This window comes from Tiliqua scincoides, chromosome 2 (genome assembly GCF_035046505.1).
Source record: "Tiliqua scincoides isolate rTilSci1 chromosome 2, rTilSci1.hap2, whole genome shotgun sequence".
NCBI classification, from domain to species: Eukaryota; Metazoa; Chordata; class Lepidosauria; order Squamata; family Scincidae; genus Tiliqua; species Tiliqua scincoides.
In genome coordinates this window covers 209,521,750-209,541,955 of record NC_089822.1, presented here as the reverse complement: position 1 = coordinate 209,541,955, position 20,206 = coordinate 209,521,750, and the positions used below count along the sequence as shown (strand labels likewise).

The following is a 20,206-nucleotide window of genomic DNA, read 5'->3' as shown; positions in this document are numbered from 1 at the left end:
AACCATACTCAGATTCCCCCTTTGCAATAATGACTCACCTCTCTTTACAAATGTTTTGCAAAAGCCATCTTTTTCTTCATTTTGCTTTGAACAGGATGTAGGAAGTAAACAGCAAGAACCTGTACTGCTAGAGGACGCTACAGGGTCAGTTGTGAGAATGCAAACAGGAAGTGGACAGCTGAGGACTTCCTGTTAGCATTCTCACATTTTTTTCCTGTAGTGTCCTCTAGCTACGTGAATCTAGGTTCTTACCTTTTTCAAAGTATTTGCAAAGAGAGGTGAGTCATAATTGCAAGGAGGGGGAATTGAGAACTGCAGATATGGGAACTGCAGATACGGGGAGGGGCTGTATTTCATTTTCTAAATAGTCCAAATTTTGTTAAATCTTTACAAAAAACTGTGCAGTCTTTATGGTGCAGTCCTGTGCATGTCAACTCAAAAGTAAGCTACATTGAGTTGAATGGGATTTACTCCAAAGTAAACGTGTATAGGCTTGCAGCTTCACACTGTATCCTCTGAGGTTGTGTAAAGGCTCTGTTCTGCTCAAAAAAAAAATAGTGACCACATAGCATGTCTTTTTATTTAGGAAGTATCTGAGTAATAAATTGATGATTGCGATTTAAATCAATCAAACCAGTGTATAAATATTCAGCTTTTAATATAGAAGTAGTAATAGACAAATGAGTTAGTCCTACCTAGGGAGCACACATAGTTAACCCGAATCCACATACTGTGCCTTGATTTTGTTTAGGAAACTGCCTTCCCGATGCCACTCCCAAGTCTTTACGTTTGATTCCAGTGCTGGAAATCAGTAGGACAATTCTTTATTTTTTAGCAGGCTTTTTGCTTCATTTATACTTTCTATGTTATTTTAGCATGTTAGTTACAGCTTTGACTAAAAAAATATATATATTGCAAAGAGAAAAGAACTGACCATCTTTGACATAGCATGTCAATACCTTTCACAGAGGTGCCAACCATTCGACTTTAGGGCTCCTGGACCTCTCATAGATGACAAGCTTGCACCTGCTGAAATTCCCTCTTCTACATAATTGTTAAAGATCCAGGAGCCCTAAAGTTAAAAGGTTGGCCACCCCTGACTTTGTATAATTCTGCTTTCTTTAGCTCTGTGAAGTTCTTTGTCCTGGCTGTGATTGACAGTTTTTCCAGCCAGTGAGAGCACTGCTTTCTGGGTAGCATGGGGGCAGTCAGTGCCAGTTTCTTGCCTCATAGACATTGTTTAACTCCTACAGTACTATTTCATGTAGCATTCCCAAGTTTTTGGGAATGTATTTCCCTCCCTGTTGGAGTTATTCCTGTATAAAATTGTAACAATACTAAACCTAGAGACATTCAAAGGAAAATATTTTGCAATACAAGAACTGCTGAGCCAGTATTGCCGCACTTTGTTATTAGTAGCCATCCTAGCTAGTGATATGGCTTAGTTGTATGTGAAAATGTTATCCTGAGATTGGAAAGTTCTTTAAATAGTAACAGAAATGAAAATTTTGTTACAGAAATGTTCATTTGTCAAATCTTATTGACTGTGATTTGTTGGCTGTAGTGTGCCTGTGAAAGTTTTCAGTTTCTTTTTTGTGAGCTCTATGTGTGTTCATTTGGACATACATGTTGGGGAAGCTCCAAATGAAAACAAAATCATGGTCTTTGTTTAAATTCCTGTGGATATGAAGTTCTGTGGAGTATGCCTTTTGATTTTTGAAGAAAGCACCTTCACAGTATAGGTTGGGTTTGTCCTATTACTTTAGATGTATTTCTCAGTGTAATATGTGTGTACAATAGCATCTTCAAATGTTGTGAGATAGAACTGTGATGCAGGAACATTGCACCAAATCAAAAACATCTGTACTATTGCATTAATGTACTCAAAATTAGTATTTGGGTAACTGAAGTCTTCAGTATTTTACAGTATGTCAGATGCTGGCTTTTTAAAATTTAGCTTTCAGTTTTGTCTGTCTAGGTAGAAAAACTGGCATATCTCCCAAAAAGTCAAAATACATGACTCCAATGCAACAGAAGCTTAATGAGGTTTATGAAGCAGTGAAGAACTACACAGATAAACGAGGCAGAAGGCTCAGTGCTATTTTCCTGCGACTTCCATCTCGGTCAGAGCTTCCTGACTACTACCTGACCATTAAGAAGCCGGTGGATATGGAGAAGATCAGAAGTCACATGATGGCCAACAAGTACCAGGACATTGATGCCATGGTTGAAGATTTTGTAATGATGTTCAATAATGCTTGCACTTACAATGAACCAGAATCCTTGATTTACAAAGATGCACTGGTTCTGCATAAAGTTTTGTTGGAGACGAGAAGAGATATAGAAGGGGATGAGGATTCTCATGTTCCAAATGTAACACTGTTGATCCAGGAACTTATACATAACCTTTTTGTCTCTGTAATGAGTCATCAAGATGATGAGGGCAGATGTTATAGTGACTCCTTAGCTGAAATTCCTGCAGTTGATCCCAGTTTCCCCAATAAACGACCCCTGACTTTTGATATCATACGAAGAAATGTAGAAAGTAACCGCTACAGGAGGCTGGACTTGTTCCAAGAGCACATGTTTGAAGTGCTTGAGCGGGCCAGGAGGATGAACCGGTAAGTTCAATTGTATCTTTATTAACCCTGTAGTTTTCCTTACTGGACTAACATTTCCTTCTGGACTAACATTGCTCTTTATTGCTGTGGTTAGAGCTGAAAAAATCAGGGCTACTTCCTTTCAGAAACAGCATTTAAAAAGATTAATGTTCTAGAAATTCATTGTGATGAACTCAACCTTCAGGGTCCTTGAACAATCCCAAATCAAACTCGTTTCCTCCTTTTCATGTCAGAGTTGACTTATTTTTTTTCCTTTCTGGGAGAAATTACAATCACTTTCTAATGGTGAGAACCTTCAGCACCGGAAGCAGTGTTTAGCTGAAAACAAGGACTTGCATCCAAAGCACTATAAGCATAAGGAAGCTCACAAAAGGCAACCCCCCACCCCAAAGCTCTCTGAGCTATCCAAAAAGCCTCTCTAGAGAGTCGGGAGCCCTCTGGAAACAGGTGGGGTAGGCTGAAGGGAGAGGGAGAGTTTCTGAAAAATGGACTGAGAAACCTGTGAATTGAATAATCACTGCAGGAAATTAGACCTGTTTCGAAAGCAAGTGTGTGAAGTGCTGGAGCCAGCAAGGAGGCTTAATTGTTAATTCTGACCTTTATCTTTCTCTGACCTTGTAATTTGCCTTGCAAATGCTGGAGTAGTGTTGCTGTATATTCATTCTGGGTATAAAAAGCATCTCTATACCTTATTCATGAACACACTGTTGGTGGATGGTCCCCTTCTAGTTGTATTTTAAATGTCTGTTAAATTTCCTTTTCAAGACAAGACCTTGTCATAAAGAATTCCAGAAAGCAAGGAGAAGGTAAAACCTCTTCACTAGTTTGGGTATAGGAATGTGTTTTCTTGTCTCAGAGCCCAGTCCTATGAACGTCTACTCAGAAGTAAGTCCCATTATAGTCAATGAGGCTTACTCCCAGGCATGATAGGATTGCAGCCTAAAAGAGGCCTCTGGCTAGCCATGGGCACACAGGAACTTCTGAAGAAAAATGTTGTTCTCATTAGAGACAATGCTTCTTTTTTGCTGCTGCTAGGTTTCATAAGGAATGTCTTTGCTTTGATTGGTTGCTTGCTGGTCTCACCTTGGCATGAAGCACTGAATTTCTCTTCATGACTGTAACTACAAAACTTCTAGAGAAAAGTGGGGTTGGTGAGCAGAGAGAGAGATGCAAACTGAGTACAGGTGCAGCCTATTTATCCACGGATTTTTTATCTGCGGGTTTGTCTCAACGTGAATGGGGTGGGGGAACCGAAAGCCACACAACCTTTGCTTCCTTTGCCCTGGGCAGGCGTCTCGCTCCATTTCCAGGCAGCCCAAAACACTGCAAAAGGCTCTGCCTCGCCCAGGCAGGGAAATAGCCCTGGAGTCCTGGAAGAGGTTCCCCTTGCAAAGGAACAGTAACACTCCTGGAGCCCCTGAGCCAGCAAAGAGGCTGAAGATGGGAAGGGGGGGCCAAAAATCTCTGTAACCAGAACACGTGCAGCAAGGTGGAGCACTCTCTCTCTCTCTCTCTCTCTCTCTCTCTCTCACACACACACACACACATACACACACACACACACACACACACACACACAGGGGCAGGTGTGGTAGCAACAGAGGGGATTGCTTTAAAAAACCCAGGGAGTGTTTGCCAAATTCCCCCCCCCCATTGAGATGGTGCAGGCAGTCACTGACACAAGCAAGCCTTCCCACCAAGCAAAGCATGAGATATAGCCTACAGTCCTCTCCACACTTTCCTGGGAGTAAGCCCCATTGACTGGAATGGGGCTTACTTCTGAGTAGAAAAGCATAGGGCTGGACTCTTAAAAGATTAGCATCCCAACTGTGAAAGAAGCCAGGCAGCTGGCAACAGGGAGGACTGAGTACGTAGCGGAGGGGAGGGGATTGATAACAGTTGCCTTAGTTTCCTTCCATCCAGAAGTGTCAGGCTGCAGTGTATTTGCATAACTCTATGGAATTTAGCACAACGTGTTTTTTGTTAATCATGCCGAGTCACAGAACGGAACTAACGCGGATAAATAGGCTCTACCTGTAATGCATGGAATACCCACATCATATATGCCATGATACATGTTGAGGATACACCTACTCTGGTACATGGTTTCCATGGCATGCCAGGGAAGTGTGTGAACCCAGCTTAATTAAGACTGATTGTCTCTCTCTACATTCATAGAGAGGCCACTGCAAAGAGGGTTTGGGTGTTGTGGTTGTTTTGGAGATATGCGTACCCTTTGATGATACATGGAAAATAATTTATCACAGCCAAGTAGGCTTTATCTTTTGTTTTTTGATCATTCTATAAGCAGCAGCATTCCTAGGGCCCAATCCTAACATACCTCAGCACTGATGCTGGTTGTCGCAAATGTGCCTTATGGCACATCTGTGACACCCTGAGAGTAGTCAACGCTGGCGCCAGCCTAGTGCCAGTTGACACTGAGCTCAGCACCGAATGGACACCCCTGGAGCCTGGTAGGAGCTCTGGGCGGCAGTGAGTGCCTTGGGGATGGGGTGGGGAGGCATTCTGAGTGGGGGGCAGGTGGTGGAAGGACAGGGTGGTGGGAGGAACTGGAACAAGGGTATGGGACCGGCAGAGCCCTGCTGCTCCAAATCCTATGCTCCCTGTCAGGCTGAAAAGCCCAACATGGAGCTCCTCCAGTCTGCGCTGGCAAAACAACTGGCCCAGAATGGAGGAAACCCATTGTGTCCCCTGTGCCCTTACTTGGGGAAAGGGACAAAAGTCTTCTTCCCTTGAGGAGGCCTCCAGCAGTGCTGCTCGATGTAGTGGTAGCCATTTGGGTGTCGCTGCACCCGGCAGAGCCACTGGGGATAGTATTGGGCTGCTAGTCCTCTTTTGTTTACAATAATTTATGACAAAATTATTTACAAACAATGATACTTCAGATATCCATGACACGTTCATACTTAAGACAACTATTTTCTTTTATGTGTTATCTTACACAGTAATTCTTTTCTTTAAAGGACAGATTCAGAGATTTATGAAGATGCTGTAGAACTTCAGCAATTCTTTATCAAAATACGTGATGAACTCTGCAAGAATGGGGAGATTCTACTATCACCAGCCCTCAGCTACACCACCAAACATCTTCATAATGACGTAGAAAAAGAAAAGAAGGAAAAACTCCCAAGGGAAATGGAGGAAGATAAACTCAAAAGAGAGGAGGAGAAGAGAGGTGGCTACATTGAATTAAAATAGCTGTACATTTTTACTTTTGTGTTTATGTATCATCTGAGAAGAGTTGATATGTAGACCTTATCCAGTGTTGTTGGCATTGCTTAAGAGGGTAACCACGGCTGTTGGATGCCATTTCACAGATGCTGGGTAACTGATTTGTACTATTGTGACACAAGGACCTCTTTTTGAAAAAACGAACAGAATAAAATGCATTTTATTTATTTGCATTTATTCTTGGAAATTTCTCTGTCAGGCAGATTAGAAAGGAGGTGCAATATTAGTAATGGAGAACAAATGCATGTTCACAGCCACTGTGATCTAATATTGAACTTGAATCCAAGAGTCCAAGTTCAATTTGGTCTTAAAGACTAAGATCCAAAATGACATGCAAGTCCACCATGCTATGTATAGGATATTCAAAGTGAATTGAGGCCTCCTGCCATGCGAATAGACCTGTTCACGCAGTAGTCTGTTCTTTTCACAAGTGGTGGCCCAGTTCCTGCTGAAGTTTTTGTGCATGGTGGAGGAGAGCTTAGCAGCTCAAATCTCACTCCACAGCATGTAAAATTTGCACAGCCGCCTATGAATCAGGTCTATTGGAAAGCAGATGGAGCACATCATACAGTTCTCCCATAGTACTGTACAACTTCAGAAAGTATGTTGTGGATTGTTTGATTAAAACCATTCAAATGAGGAGTTGTCCCTGACGCATGAATTTGCCATGTGTGTAAGATCTTGATGTGATAGCGTATTAAAACAAATTTCATGTACAATCTGGGGTGGTACTCTCTCATTAGAAGACTGACCAAGTATTTAAATGAGAGTAAAGTAAGATTTATAATCTTCCTTGGGGGGAAAAATATGCAATAAACCTTGTACAGCACTTTAAAGACTATTCCATGCAGTGGAGTACTCAGACATCACTCAACCACTCAAATAGTGCTGTGAGACTAGACCCTCACGCTTGCATTATATGGGGTGGGGATGTTGTTTAATATGACTTGTGCTAGTAAAACTCTAAGGAAATGCCATTGCTCATCACAGAAAAGGCCTTGTGTGTGCAAAGTATTGTAAGACATGAAGTTCTTTGTCTTAAACTGATCTTAAATCATTCCCCAATGTTTTCTTTTATGTTGAAATAAGAAGCTGAAAAGAGCGAAGATTCTTCTGGAGGATCTGGACTGTCTAGTTTACACAGAACATATAGTCAAGATTGCAGTTTTAAGAACAGCATGTATCATGTTGGGGATTATGTATATGTTGAACCTGCTGAAGCCAACTTGCAGCCTCATATAGTCTGCATCGAGCGATTGTGGGAAGATTCAGCCGGTAAGAAAAACAATTCTTAATGCAGTTTCTTTAAAAAAATAATGTGTTAAGAACAACAACAAAAAGTATATACTTGAAACTGTAAGGGGAGTAGGATCCTATAATTATTTATTATGTGTGACTAATAGGCCATGCATGACTGAATGTCTTGCATTTTGATCCCAGTTATTTTTAACAGAGACAGACTTCCCCAGCCCCATGCCCAGGGCAAAGGTCCACGATGGTGCCCCCCGCAGAATGCTGCTGTCCCCCCCATCAGAAATTTGCCTCCCCACTCACCTGGAGCAAAACGGAGCTTCACATGGCTCCAGGACAAACCAAGAAAGCCATCTGGGGCTTCCCTGCAGTCTTAAACTGTGCTTCCGACACAGCAGTAGGACAGTTTCCGACCGTGTCGGCAGCCTCAGTGAGACTTCCATGCGGTCCTAGAGGTGCATGAGGCTCCATGCCTGGGTCATTTGCCCCTTTCTGGTAATGGCAGGTCTGCTGCTGTTTTGTAATGTAATAAAGAGAACTCTGTGTGGTAATGGAAACAATACAAGCTTGATATCTACTGATGGAGGATTTGTTAAATAAAATTAATGTTTTCTTCCTGCTATGGTATAATAAAGCCAAAAAAGGGAGGAAAACCCGTATTATTCAGTATTTCTAATATATTTGTGTCTGATAGGTAGAGGTGTTTGAAAACGGTGTTATTTATTTTGCTCAGAAGTAAGCCCATTGTGTTCAGTAAGACTTAGGCTGTAATTCTGTCTTATTCACTGGAAAACATCTCTACTAATAAGGAAAGCTTATAGGACAGCAGCTGTGTAACTTGTCTTTCGTTGAAAAAGAAGTAACAGGTTAACATATTTTAGGGTCTTTTCTCAAGAGCAGGTTTTTCTACCAATGTTACATATTTCTTGCTGGCAGTCTATAGGTATTTTAAAGGGTTAGCCACCCTGGTGGTCTCTTAAGGGATGGAAAGGTGGAATACAATTATTTTAATACATAAATAAGTTGTTCTCTCAATGGTGCAGTTCTACTAAAGGAAAGAACAAAGAACAAAGGTGACAGGGGTGACTGCAACAACTACCGCGGCATCTCTCTCCTTAGCGTTGTAGGAAAGCTGTTTGCCCGAGTTGTACTAAAGAGGCTCCAGGTACTTGCAGAGAGCGTCTATCCAGAATCGCAGTGTGGATTCCGAGCCAACAGGTCCACCACTGATATGGTATTCTCCCTTAGACAACTGCAGGAGAAATGCAGGGAACAACGACAGCCACTCTTTATAGCCTTCATAGATCTCACAAAGGCTTTCGACCTGGTCAGCAGAGACGGCCTCTTCAAGATTCTCCCCAAGATTGGATGTCCACCCAGGCTCCTCAGCATCATCAGATCTTTCCACAAGGACATGAAGGGCACTGTTGTCTTCGATGGCTCCACATCAGACCCTTTTGACATCCGAAGCGGAGTGAAGCAGGGCTGTGTTCTTGCACCAACCTTGTTTGGGATTTTCTTCGCTGTCCTGCTGAAGCAGGCCTTTGGAACTGCAACAGAAGGCATCTATCTCCGGACCAGATCAGACGGAAAGCTCTTCAACCTCTCCAGACTGAGAGCAAAATCCAAAGTCCAGCTGAAATGTCTGCGTGACTTCCTCTTTGCCGACGATGCAGCTGTCACTACCCACTCTGCCAAAGATCTCCAGCAGCTCATGGATCGTTTTAGCAAGGCCTGCCAAGATTTTGGACTGACAATCAGCCTGAAGAAAACACAGGTCATGGTTCAGGATGTGGACTCACCTCCCTGCATTACAATCTCTGAGCATGAACTGGAGCTTGTCCATGACTTTGTGTACCTTGGCTCAACGATCTCCGACACTCATTCTCTCGATACCGAGCTAAACAAGCGCATCGGTAAAGCAGCTACCACGTTTTCCAGACTCACAAAGAGAGTCTGGTCCAACAAGAAGCTGACGGAACATACCAAGATCCAGGTCTACAGAGCTTGCGTCCTGAGTACACTTCTGTACTGCAGCGAGTCATGGACTCTTCGCTCACAACAGGAGAGGAAACTGAGCGCTTTCCACATGCGCTGCCTCCGACGCATCCTCGGCATCACCTGGCAGGACAAAGTTCCAAACAACACAGTCCTGGAACGTGCTGGAATCCCTAGCATGTATTCACTGCTGAAACAGAGACGCCTGCGTTGGCTTGGTCATGTCGTGAGAATGGATGATGGCCGGATCCCAAAGGATCTCCTCTATGGAGAACTCGTGCAAGGAAAGTGCCCTACAGGTAGACCACAGCTGCGATACAAGGACATCTGCAAGAGGGATCTGAAGGCCTTAGGGATGGACCTCAACAAGTGGGAAACCCTGGCCTCTGAGCGGCCCGCTTGGAGGCAGGCTGTGCAGCATGGCCTTTCCCAGTTTGAAGAGACACTTTGCCAACAGTCTGAGGCTAAGAGGCAAAGAAGGAAGGCCCATAGCCAGGGAGACAGACCAGGGACAGACTGCACTTGCTCCCGGTGTGGAAGGGATTGTCACTCCCGGATTGGCCTTTTCAGCCACACTAGACGCTGTGCCAGAACCACCTTTCAGAGCGCGATACCATATTCTTTCGAGACTGAAGGTTGCCAATACAATACTAAAGGAAAATATCTCCCATGCATTTGAAACAGAATCTTTTACTTGCAAAAAAATGCATAGTATTTTCTGCACTATTCTCAAACACCACAGCTAGTGTTGTGATTGTCATGTGGAATGTGGTTCCACTAATGATTTGGACACCTGTTGCCTACTTTTTGTCACATCATTAGTAATGACCAGTAACTCCCTTCACCCTGCCACACGTATTTCATTTCATGTAACTTTACAACTAGGTTGTTTGTTTTCCATTGATGTGGATCTGCCACTGTGCAGTCCTATTGTTTGAGCCCTTATCCAAGCCTTTAAGAAAATGTTGTGAAGACCAGCAAGGTCATCCTCCATTTTCCTCCCAGCTGTGCCTCTCTTTTGTAGGTTTTGTAAATAAATGTTAAAGTATGTTCTCCCTCAGTTATGCATTACTGTATTTGGCTGTACAAAGCTTTGGACGCAAACCAACATTATTTTAGCTACTTAACAAGCATAAGAGGATCTTAAAATAGTCTCATTGATAACCAGTAAACTGTTCATACAGCTGTAAAATGGAGAAAATACACTGTTTCTTTTTTAGGGGAAAAATGGTTGTATGGCTGCTGGTTTTATCGACCAAATGAAACATTCCATCTTGCTACCCGAAAGTTTTTGGAGAAGGAAGTATTTAAGAGTGACTACTACAACAAAATTCCTGTGAACAAAATTCTAGGCAAATGTGTGGTCATGTTTGTTAAGGTAAGAAGAGACTAAGTAGACTATGGCATTGGCAAATTATTATTATTTTTTTTTTGTCTTTCAAACCAGTTGCTAGTTTTCACTTTGTGGAATTCCACTCCACCTTATTCCTGTGACTCTATTAGTGGTCATAGAAAGCTAGTAGTGGAAGTGGAGGAGTCTGAAAATTCATATACATGTGTAGTAGATGGTGCTCTTGGAATTCCAGCCTTTGTGTCCATGTTGATTGCTATGAAAATCTAGGAGCAGCTTAAGGAATTTGACCACTTTTATTTATTTGTATAGATACTGTATTTTTTCAAATGCTCAGAAACAATGGTTTATGAGTGTATGTGGATCTGTGATTATCCAAATGATTATTTCTTTCCATCCAACAGGAGTACTTTAAGCTATGTCCTGAAAACTTTAGAGATGAAGATGTCTATGTTTGTGAATCACGTTATTCTGCAAAGACAAAGTCTTTTAAGAAGATTAAATTGTGGACCATGCCAATTAGCTCTGTACGATTTGTCCCTCGAGATGTCCCCTTGCCCGTGGTTCGTGTTGCATCAGTGTTTGCTAATACAGACAAAGTTGATGAAGAAAAACACACTGAAACTTCTGAGGACAGCAAAGTGGGAGACAATGCCCTTAGCCTCGAAAAGGTATATAGAATTAAGGAGGTCACTTTTAAAATGAACTTGGAAATATTTTGACTTCTGTGCTTATGTCTGTGGGTTTTAAAATCCGTTGCAATTCAGAAATGAATTGTTGAAGCTTTTCTTTATTCCATAGAGAGGAGATCTGGTTTGTATATGGATTTTCCATATGTTTAGGTTGTCTCACTGACTTCAATGGGTGGGGCACCCTGTGAGGGCAGAGGGATCTGAGTACTCAGCCTCCCCTCAATTCTGATTTCGTGTGCACATCTGAATTCCTTCATATGCAAAGTAGCCACTGGATGAGACTGTGAAACTATTGCCTACTTGTGTACCATTTTCTTTCATGTTGCATTACTTTCCCAAGTTCTTAAATCTCTGTTTCTATATAGGATAAGGAAGATGTTCCTGTAGAAATGCCAAATGGAGAGCCTGGCTGTCACTACTATGAACAGCTGTGTTATAATGATATGTGGCTGAAGGTTGGGGATTGTGTCTTTATAAAATCACATGGTTTAGTTCGACCACGTCTTGGCAGGTACGCATGTATTTTTGTGCTACTGTATAGGTTATGTGTTGCATAACTTAAATCAAAACTTGTATTTACAAAAGCAGAAAATGGATAAAAGTAGCTGAGGGAGGCTATTAGTAGTAAAAGTAGCTGAGGGGGGTTGGATTTGCTGCTTGCGTTAGGATATTTGAAGCAGATAACTTGTCTGTGTTTTTCAGAATAGAAAAAATGTGGGTAAGAGATGGAGCTGCCTATTTCTTTGGTCCAATCTTTATACATCCGGAAGAAACCGAACATGAACCAACAAAAATGTTTTACAAGAAGGAAGTATTTTTGAGTAATCTGGAAGAGACCTGCCCCATGACCTGCATTTTAGGTAATTAAATAGTTCAAAGCAGTTTGCTAATGTATATATTTTTGAGCTATGCAGTTAAAATATTGAAACAATTTTGTGATTTTCTTTGTTAATGTTTTTGCTGTGTAATGATTTGGATCAGTGTTTCCCAAGCTGTGGATTGGGGCCCACTAGGTGGGTTGCAAGCCAATTTTAGATGAGTCCTCATTCATTATTTTTATTTTATTTTTAATATATTAGACTTGATGCTACCAAGGTATGTGACTGCATTTGGGGAAAAGTTATGAATCTGTACTTCTAACAGAACTCTATAGAGAGCTTTTAACAATGATAGTCAATGGGGCTTACTCCCTGGTAGGTATGGATAGGATTGCAACCTTTGGGATGTTTGAGGACTTTTTTTAAGCAGATCAGCAACTGCTTGGAAGGGTTAGGAGGGTTCTTCTTTATTTTAAATTTTTAAACTTATTAACTTCAAATTTACTTAATTAATTGATTTGATTTTGTCATTTGTTTGGGCGTGTTAAAAATTTTCCTGCTTGATAATGTCACTTCTTACCATTACATCACTTCCAGGTTAATGACATCACTTCTAGTGGGTCCTGACAGATTGTTATTCTAAAAAGTGGGTCTCAGTGCTAAAAAGTTTGAGAATACTGATTTGGATTAAATAATTAGTAAGCCTGATTGATAGTAGAAGGTATAGTCATACATGATGACTATATGCAACCTCTGGGTTTTAGAGGTAACCTGTCTCTAAATGTCAGGTGTGAGGTTGTGGCAACAGGATACAGGTTGCCTTGTGTGCTCCCAGAGGCATCTGGTGGGTCACTGTGAGATACAGCAAGCTGGATTAGCTGGATCCTTGACCTTGATCCAGCAGGACTCTTTTTATTTTCTTACCAGTAGAAAATATCTTGGAAATACAGGTGTGCCCTCATATCAGTGCAGACATCTGATACTTGTGAATACCTGAATCTGCAGATACAGGGGACTCCTCCCCTTGCATCTGGAGGGTCTTCTGAGCCCTGCAGAGACCGCGCGCATCCACCGGTGGCCTCTGCAGGCCTCAGAATGACTATTAGAAGTTAAAATAACATCACTTCCTGTTTTGCCGAGAAACTGGAGGTGATGTTTTAATGCCTTTAAAAGGCATTATGAGGGCCAGGGAAGCCCCAGTGGTTGCATATGTGACCCCCCACCCCTGCACACAGAAATTACTATTAAATTTGTAATAAATAAGGAGATTTACTAGAGATTTATTAGATTTATTATTTATAGAGAAGATGTGTAGGTTACTGCTTTTGTTGGCTGCTGAGGCTGTAGGTGTTCCATTCTCCACCCTCTGTAGTGGTTTGTGGGGGAGTTTGCTCAGCAATACGCTGGAAGTGATCAATCTTTTTTTTTTCCTTGAGACATCGCAGGCCACTTCTCCGAGTCTCGTAGACCGTGGTTTGGAAACCAGTGGCCTAAATAGTGGTTTCAGGTATTCTTACTGCCTGTTTTGCCAGAGGTTTATGAACAAGTTGTTAACTAGTTTTGAATGAAGTATGTATGTCTTTAATCTGCAGGCCTGCTAGAAAATTTAATGTTACATCTGTTAGTGAGGGAAAATTATAATCCTTGCTCCTCTCTCTTATAGGAAAGTGTGCTGTATTATCTTTCAAAGACTTCCTGTCCTGTAGGCCCACTGAGATTTCTGAAAATGATGTTCTTCTCTGTGAAAGCCGCTATAATGAAAGTGACAAGCAAATGAAGAAGTTCAAGGGTTTGAAAAGATTTTCTCTCTCTGCAAAAGTGGTAGATGATGAAATTTACTACTTTAGGTAAAATATATGTATTTAAAAAGCTTTACTTTAAAGATCTTAGGAAAGGGAGTCTTAATTTGACCTGGTAAAAAATGCTTTAAAGTATTCACACACAATAAGCCATCCCTAAAATGGCTTTGCACTATTTTATGCTTGTATTAATATTTTGTGAACTGCTTCATTATTTATAAGGAAAAGCAGAGAATATAAACATATTGAGGGTTATAAACATAAATGAAGAATTTGCCAGGTTATCTTCCTATGCACGGTTTATAGTATATATGTCAAGATCATAAATATAATTAGGGCCTTGTCCTATGCTGGGCCAGCGCTGGCCACTGCAGTGCCCCAGCAACCGTCACCCCAAGAGTGTAAGGCACTCCTGTGCCAGCAGTGAAGCCACAGCAGCTGGTCCAGCACCAGTTGACGCTGGGCCTCAGCACCCGGAGGACTTGCCACTGGAGCAACCGGCAATAAGTTTCTCAGCCAGCTGGTGGAGCAACTTTTCAGGGCAGTGGGAGGGTGGGGGGAAGACAGAACTGGACATAGGGAGGGCAGGGGAGGGGAGGATCTGTGGCAGACTCTGCTGCCGTATCCTATCCCCCTTCTGAGCCTGGAGGCTCTGCACAGGCCTGCTTGGTTCTGCACTGGAAAAATAACTTGTGCAACTCAAAGGAGTCCCGTTGGGGCCACCAGAACTTTACCCACAGTAAAGGAACAAACATTCCTTTACCCTGAGGAGACTCCGGCAGTTACCTGGACCCACAGGATTCAGCGGCAGTCATTTCAACATGGCTAATACCCTGGGCGTTGGGCTGCATGAGATTGGGCTGTTAGTTGTCTTATAAACAAGACTAGTTTTCAGTCAACGTCAGTGTTATTTTTTCTTATGTGTATCCACTCTGCTTGGTAGTGACTTTCAGGGGAATCCTGCAAGAATATTATCCTAGCTCTACAGCCAGAGATCCTTTAACTAGAATTTCCCGGGACTGAACCTGGAACGTGACTCTGGGCCCAATCCTATTCAGTGTGTGCCAGCTCACTGCTGGCATGCACTTTCACAAACATGCCATAAGGCTGGTGCTGGGCTAGCACTGGTGGGGCACAGTCGTGCAGACCACTGTGCAGTGGAGAGGTGGGTGGTGGGGAGGAGGCGTTCTAGGGCGGAGAGGAGGCATGCCAGGGGAAGGGAGCAAGGCAGGAGGGAGGCGGGACTGGTGGAGCTTTGCTCCACCGAATCCTGAGCTTCCATGTTGGGCTGGCTGCCAGATGTGGAGGGTCTTCATTCTGCACCGACCTTCGGGTCATCGTAGAATCGAGTAGTCCCATTGCTACTCGCTTTACCTGGGGGAAGGGAACAATAGTCCCCTTCTTCCAGGGAGGAGGCAGTGGCTGCCTGGAGTGCTCTGGATGCAGCAGCAGCCATTTTCAGGGCCGCTGCAGCCCCGCACACTGGGCAGCTCAGGATTGGGCTGTCTGTCACTTACCTCACTTTTATGCGGACAATGGTAAAGATGAAGATGAATACCGTAAATTTTTAGTATAATTTTTAGCAGATGTTTTCTTTTTAAAATTGCAGCATAAAACAATAAATTTAGGCAACTTGAGCTGCCATCCGATATACACTTACCTGGGAGTAAAGTCCATTGACCTTAATTGAGCTTACTTTTGAGTAGACATGCTTAGGAGCACAATGTTCTTTGAAGCAGTTTGAAAGGGGATATAACAGGAAATGAGTAAGGAAAAACAATTACTATTTACATGGGTGAAAATCTCGGGTTCAGGTGGACCCTTATTGTCCACAAGGGTTCCGTTCCTGGACCCCTCGCAGATACCGAGTTCCGCTTGTTATCAAATCACACAGATTTCGGGTTCCACTGAGCTCCGAATGCAGCCAGAGCCTTGCTCGTCTCACCACTGAGGCTCTTCTGAGTGCATCTTCCATGAGCCTCAGAAGAGCCTCTGGAGGCGACTGGAGCACAGCTCCAGTTGCTTCCGAAGCCTTCAGGTTGGGTTGAATGTGGCTCAGCAGGGGTCTGGAGGACCTGCGTTGAGCCAAATCTGTTGATCAAAAATCCATGGATAAGTAGGCTCAACCTGTGTATAGCTGCATGATTTTAAAAAAGGGCTGCAGTGAATGTCATCTCTTTATGTGCATCTTACCGTGAGATAAATTAATTTCACTCTTAAAGATATTTAATGCTAGCAGACATCTCAGAGCTACCAAAGCCATTCTGTCCTTTGTGGTTTATAATTGCTGTATCCAACACTCTAAATCACCATTCTGATGTAGTTCCAAAACTAAATTAAAACATATGGTATTGCTTTTTGCTAATACAGCATTTTATTTCAAAGCACAATTTAGGAACAGTAACTTGTACAGAGATCAATCTTTTATGGTATTCTGTGTTTAGGAAACCCATAATTCCTCAGAAGGAACCATCTCCTCTGCTAGAAAAGAAGATTCAACAGCTTGAAGCAAAATTTGCTGAGTTGGAAGGAGGTGATGAGGATATTGAAGAGATTGGAGAAGAGGAAGGTGAAGTTACAGAACCACCAGCGATACCTCAGCTTCAAACTCCACTGTCTAATGAGCTGGATATAATGCCGTATACTCCTCCACAAGTAATGTTTACAAAATCACAATGACAAAATCTTTCTCTTCCCTCTTCTCCTTTTTTACTTTTAAAATATGTATGATTTTTCCTTCAGTAAGCTGTATTTAACTCCACCGAATATAGACAGGTTTCAAAATTATTTTGTCAACATACTTTATATAACAATAATTATTGTAGCATTGAGAGAGAATTTTTTAAAATCTATACAGATGCCATGTGTATGTGCAAAAGAAAGTCATGCATTTGCCTTTAGTTTGCATTGACTTTCATCACAGCAGTTCCCGTTGAATCATTTAAACTTTAGAAAATGGTCATTTTTAGTTCCTCATGAGAGTGTGGTGCAGATGAATGAAAATCCTTTGTTCCATAAGGCACTCTTCTGAATTGTTTGGAGTGAATTAGAAAGTTTTAAAGATTTGCATGGAATAATCTTATCAATTAATGCCAGACCTGAAAAATACTACAAATTCTAAGGGGTCAGGGTTGGTTTTTCAGGACCTGGCATCAAATATTAATGCTCCAGCCCTGTAAAAATTGTTGTAAATCTTAAGGGCCGGCTATATAAGGTCACAAGAAAGAGCCTGTCTGGATCAAGCCAAATGTCTTCCTAATCCAGTACAGGCATCCCCCATATTGGTGAAGACGGTTATTTGCGGTTCCCCACAGCCCACTACCTTTTTGCTTATAGTGTTTGTTCAAGAAAGACACCTTATCACTTCAGGAGAATGTAATCCACAAAAACAAAGGTAATGGGGCCGTGAACTTAAGGTCCCTCCTTGTCCACAGTTTCTGATATTGGGGGGGGGGGGCAGGAACATTACCCCTGCGGATGCCAGGGGACCTTTGTACTTGGCTTCCTGCCGTGGCCAACCTGATGCTTCTGCAAAACTCACTAAGGGAACTCAAAGGCAATAGTCCTTCCCTGCTTTTTTCTCCCCAGCATCTCGTCTTAAGTGTCATGCTGCCTCTAGAGGCTCCATATAACTATGACTGACAGCTGTTGATAGACCTATCCTCCATGGGTTTGTGTAATCCCCTTTAAAGCCAGCCAGTCCCTATCAAAGTCCCTGAGATGTCTCCAGCCTGATTGTGCTCTATTTTCTCACTGAAAATCATGCAAGATCATTGTCAGCTTTAAATCATGACTGTGAAGAACAGCTGTTCATAGAGAGGGCTTTTTTTTTCCTTTTCATTAATACCGTCAGAGTTATCTGTTATGCATTTATGACCATAACTATTTTTTCCCCATAGTCTACTCCCAAATCTGCCAAAGGTAGCGTAAAGAAGGAAGGATCAAAAAGGAAGATCAACATGAGCGGTTACATCCTTTTTAGTAGTGAGATGAGAGCTGTTATTAAAGCTCAACACCCAGACTATTCCTTCGGAGAACTCAGTAGGCTTGTTGGAACGGAATGGAGAAACTTGGAAGCAACCAAGAAAGCAGAGTATGAAGGTAAATTAAAACTATAATCTTGTAAAAACCTTTGTACTCTTTTCTTTCAGAAGAGATGCACTGGCGTTTTGAGAGCAGGCAAGTTATATTTCTGTTTTAGGAGCTTTAAATATATATCTGTTCATATATTTAAAAAAATAAACATTTAATGTACATTAAAAAATTTTAAGAAGGGATTGGTGGTGATGATGAAACCTCTGTATTGACTGGCAAAGCTGACCTGATGTCATAGTCAGGCAAAGCACACAGAAGAGTCTAGAGATACAAGACCTAGGGACCTAAGAATGGAGGTGGCCAGGGGCCTGAGAGAAGAGTATTAAAATAACCTACAAGTGTTTTTTTTTCTTTTTGTGTGTGTGTGTGTGTCACGAGGCCTTTTCCTTCTTAATTATGCCATTTTGTTATTAGCTGCTGGTTTGTAATTTTAGTGTTTAGTGCATTTTATTTGTGCATTGTGATAGTACTTTATTGTGATCTTGTTTTGTATTGCTTGTATATATTGCTTTGAGCTTTCTGTAAAGTGGGCTAAACACTGATAAAACAAGGTAAGCAAGACAAGGGAAGCAAGTGAACTTTAAAGGAAGTGGCCCAGAAGAATGAGGTGAAAAGGAGTGGGAGTATAAGAGAAGGAAAACTGGAAAAAAGAAGTAGCAAAGAGACTATGTGAGCATGGTCAGCAGCTGCAGAGGTGACAATGGCTGAAGTTCACATAAGAATTTGAAATAACCTGCCAGACATTTTATAGCAGGCCTTCACTATTCATAAAATGAAACAGTCTTGAAACCCTACTTGAGACAGTTCTAAATTGTCTCAAGTAGGTTTAGAAACAGTGTTTCTAAGGTAAAGGAGAGAGAAGCCAACTTTGGTATGAGTTAGAGGTGGCAGTATATCAGAAAAGAAAAACTGAGAGGAGGTTGAACTGCAAAGAGGAGATCATTTCAAAGCACTGAGAGCACGCAAATATACACTTTCTAAATACATTTTATGCAGTAAATAAGATTGTTTATAATTACTCTGCAAAAGCAATGAATTATAACGTGACAGAACTTACATTTATCTGTAGTTAGCGTTTAATCTTTTGGAAGACGGGAGCCCCTATGTCTGTGGATCCCGTATCTGCAGATGTGGGAGGGTCCCCCATGCCCCACCTTCCAAGCCTACGTTCCCCTCGCCTCTGGAGGGTATCCGTTCACCTGCAGCCTCTACTATTTAAAGGAAAAAACTGCAACTTCTGGTTCTTTGTCAAAACCGAAAGTGATGTTTTTATACTTTTAAAACACACTAGGAGGGCTGGGGAAGCAGGGCTCATAATACCCTCCAGAGGCAAGAGGAGCACAGCTCCTCTCCCCTCAGAGAGCAGGGGTGGGGCATCCCTGGTGTCCATAGTTTCAGGTAACCGTAGATACTAGGGCACGCCTGTATTCCAATTTGGTATACCTGGCTACTGAGCCCAGACAGATCTGTGTTTATTTCCTTACTTCACGATTGCTATTTTGCTCTTTGAATGTTATAAGTGTACTACAAACAACAAAACTGCTCTTTCGTGGTTTGCATGTCTACTCATAAATAAGTCCTATTATAGTTAATGGGACTTATTCCCAGGTAAGTGGGGATAGGATTGCAGCCAAAGCTACTTGTCATCAGGTCCTCTCTTTCCTAAACCGTAGCCATAGCACTTCTTTACAGGACTTGAATAACAGTGCAGTTCCTTCATAGAGCTATCAAAACCAACACCCATGATGCATGTCCAAAGATAAATGTTTCGATGCCTACCTTTTGAAAGACATTTGTCTCCTAATCTGATTGTGTGAGCAACCAAGCAGGTCCTTTACATTTCCACTGGCAATATGCTTTGATGTTGTAATGTATTCAGCAGCATCCTTGATAATGAGAGTTCATTCAGTCATGTTTTTTCTTGATTCTGTTTTCAGGCTGACTTTATCAGATATTTTAATCAAAAACAGGTTTCTTTTAGATGAGGCATGGGTGGAGATGGTAGGTTGAAAAAAGTCATTGGTTTTATCTTATATGAACAGATTTGTGGCCAAAAACAAAACTATACCCTGTGAAGACTTTGTATTCCCTTCTTAAATGAATTTTATGAAAGCCTTGGCTAAGGGTACAAATAAAAAATTCAGTAGTGTTTGTGAACATGCTGTAAAAAAGAACATGCTGTAAAGAACTAAAAGCAGCATGCATCAAACTTCTTTGTCAATCAGAATAATGAGCAAATACATGTAGGAGTTTTCATGATATACACAAGAATTTGGTAGTTTGAGAAATTAAGGCTCAAAAGAGGAGTTCCTTTGTGCCCCTACCACTT

The 20,206-nt window shown here is 41.9% G+C and overlaps 1 protein-coding gene across 12 annotated transcripts in view; it reads left to right on the top strand.

The window, feature by feature from the left end:
* PBRM1 (polybromo 1) overlaps positions 1-20,206 on the top strand; it is a 75,956-nt gene that overhangs the window by 43,990 nt on the left and 11,760 nt on the right. For 7 of the 12 annotated variants that reach the window (XM_066617171.1, XM_066617176.1, XM_066617172.1 and 4 more), the window contains 11 exons: positions 752-811; positions 1,979-2,621; positions 5,606-5,817; positions 6,963-7,148; positions 10,343-10,500; positions 10,878-11,144; positions 11,531-11,676; positions 11,868-12,025; positions 13,647-13,830; positions 16,227-16,437; positions 17,682-17,883. In XM_066617171.1, coding sequence (XP_066473268.1) covers positions 752-811; positions 1,979-2,621; positions 5,606-5,817; positions 6,963-7,148; positions 10,343-10,500; positions 10,878-11,144; positions 11,531-11,676; positions 11,868-12,025; positions 13,647-13,830; positions 16,227-16,437; positions 17,682-17,883 — 2,427 coding nt within the window. The remainder of the gene's footprint in view (positions 1-751; positions 812-1,978; positions 2,622-5,605; positions 5,818-6,962; positions 7,149-10,342; positions 10,501-10,877; positions 11,145-11,530; positions 11,677-11,867; positions 12,026-13,646; positions 13,831-16,226; positions 16,438-17,681; positions 17,884-20,206) is intronic. The other 5 variants (XM_066617181.1, XM_066617174.1, XM_066617177.1 and 2 more) reach the window with 1 other exon arrangement.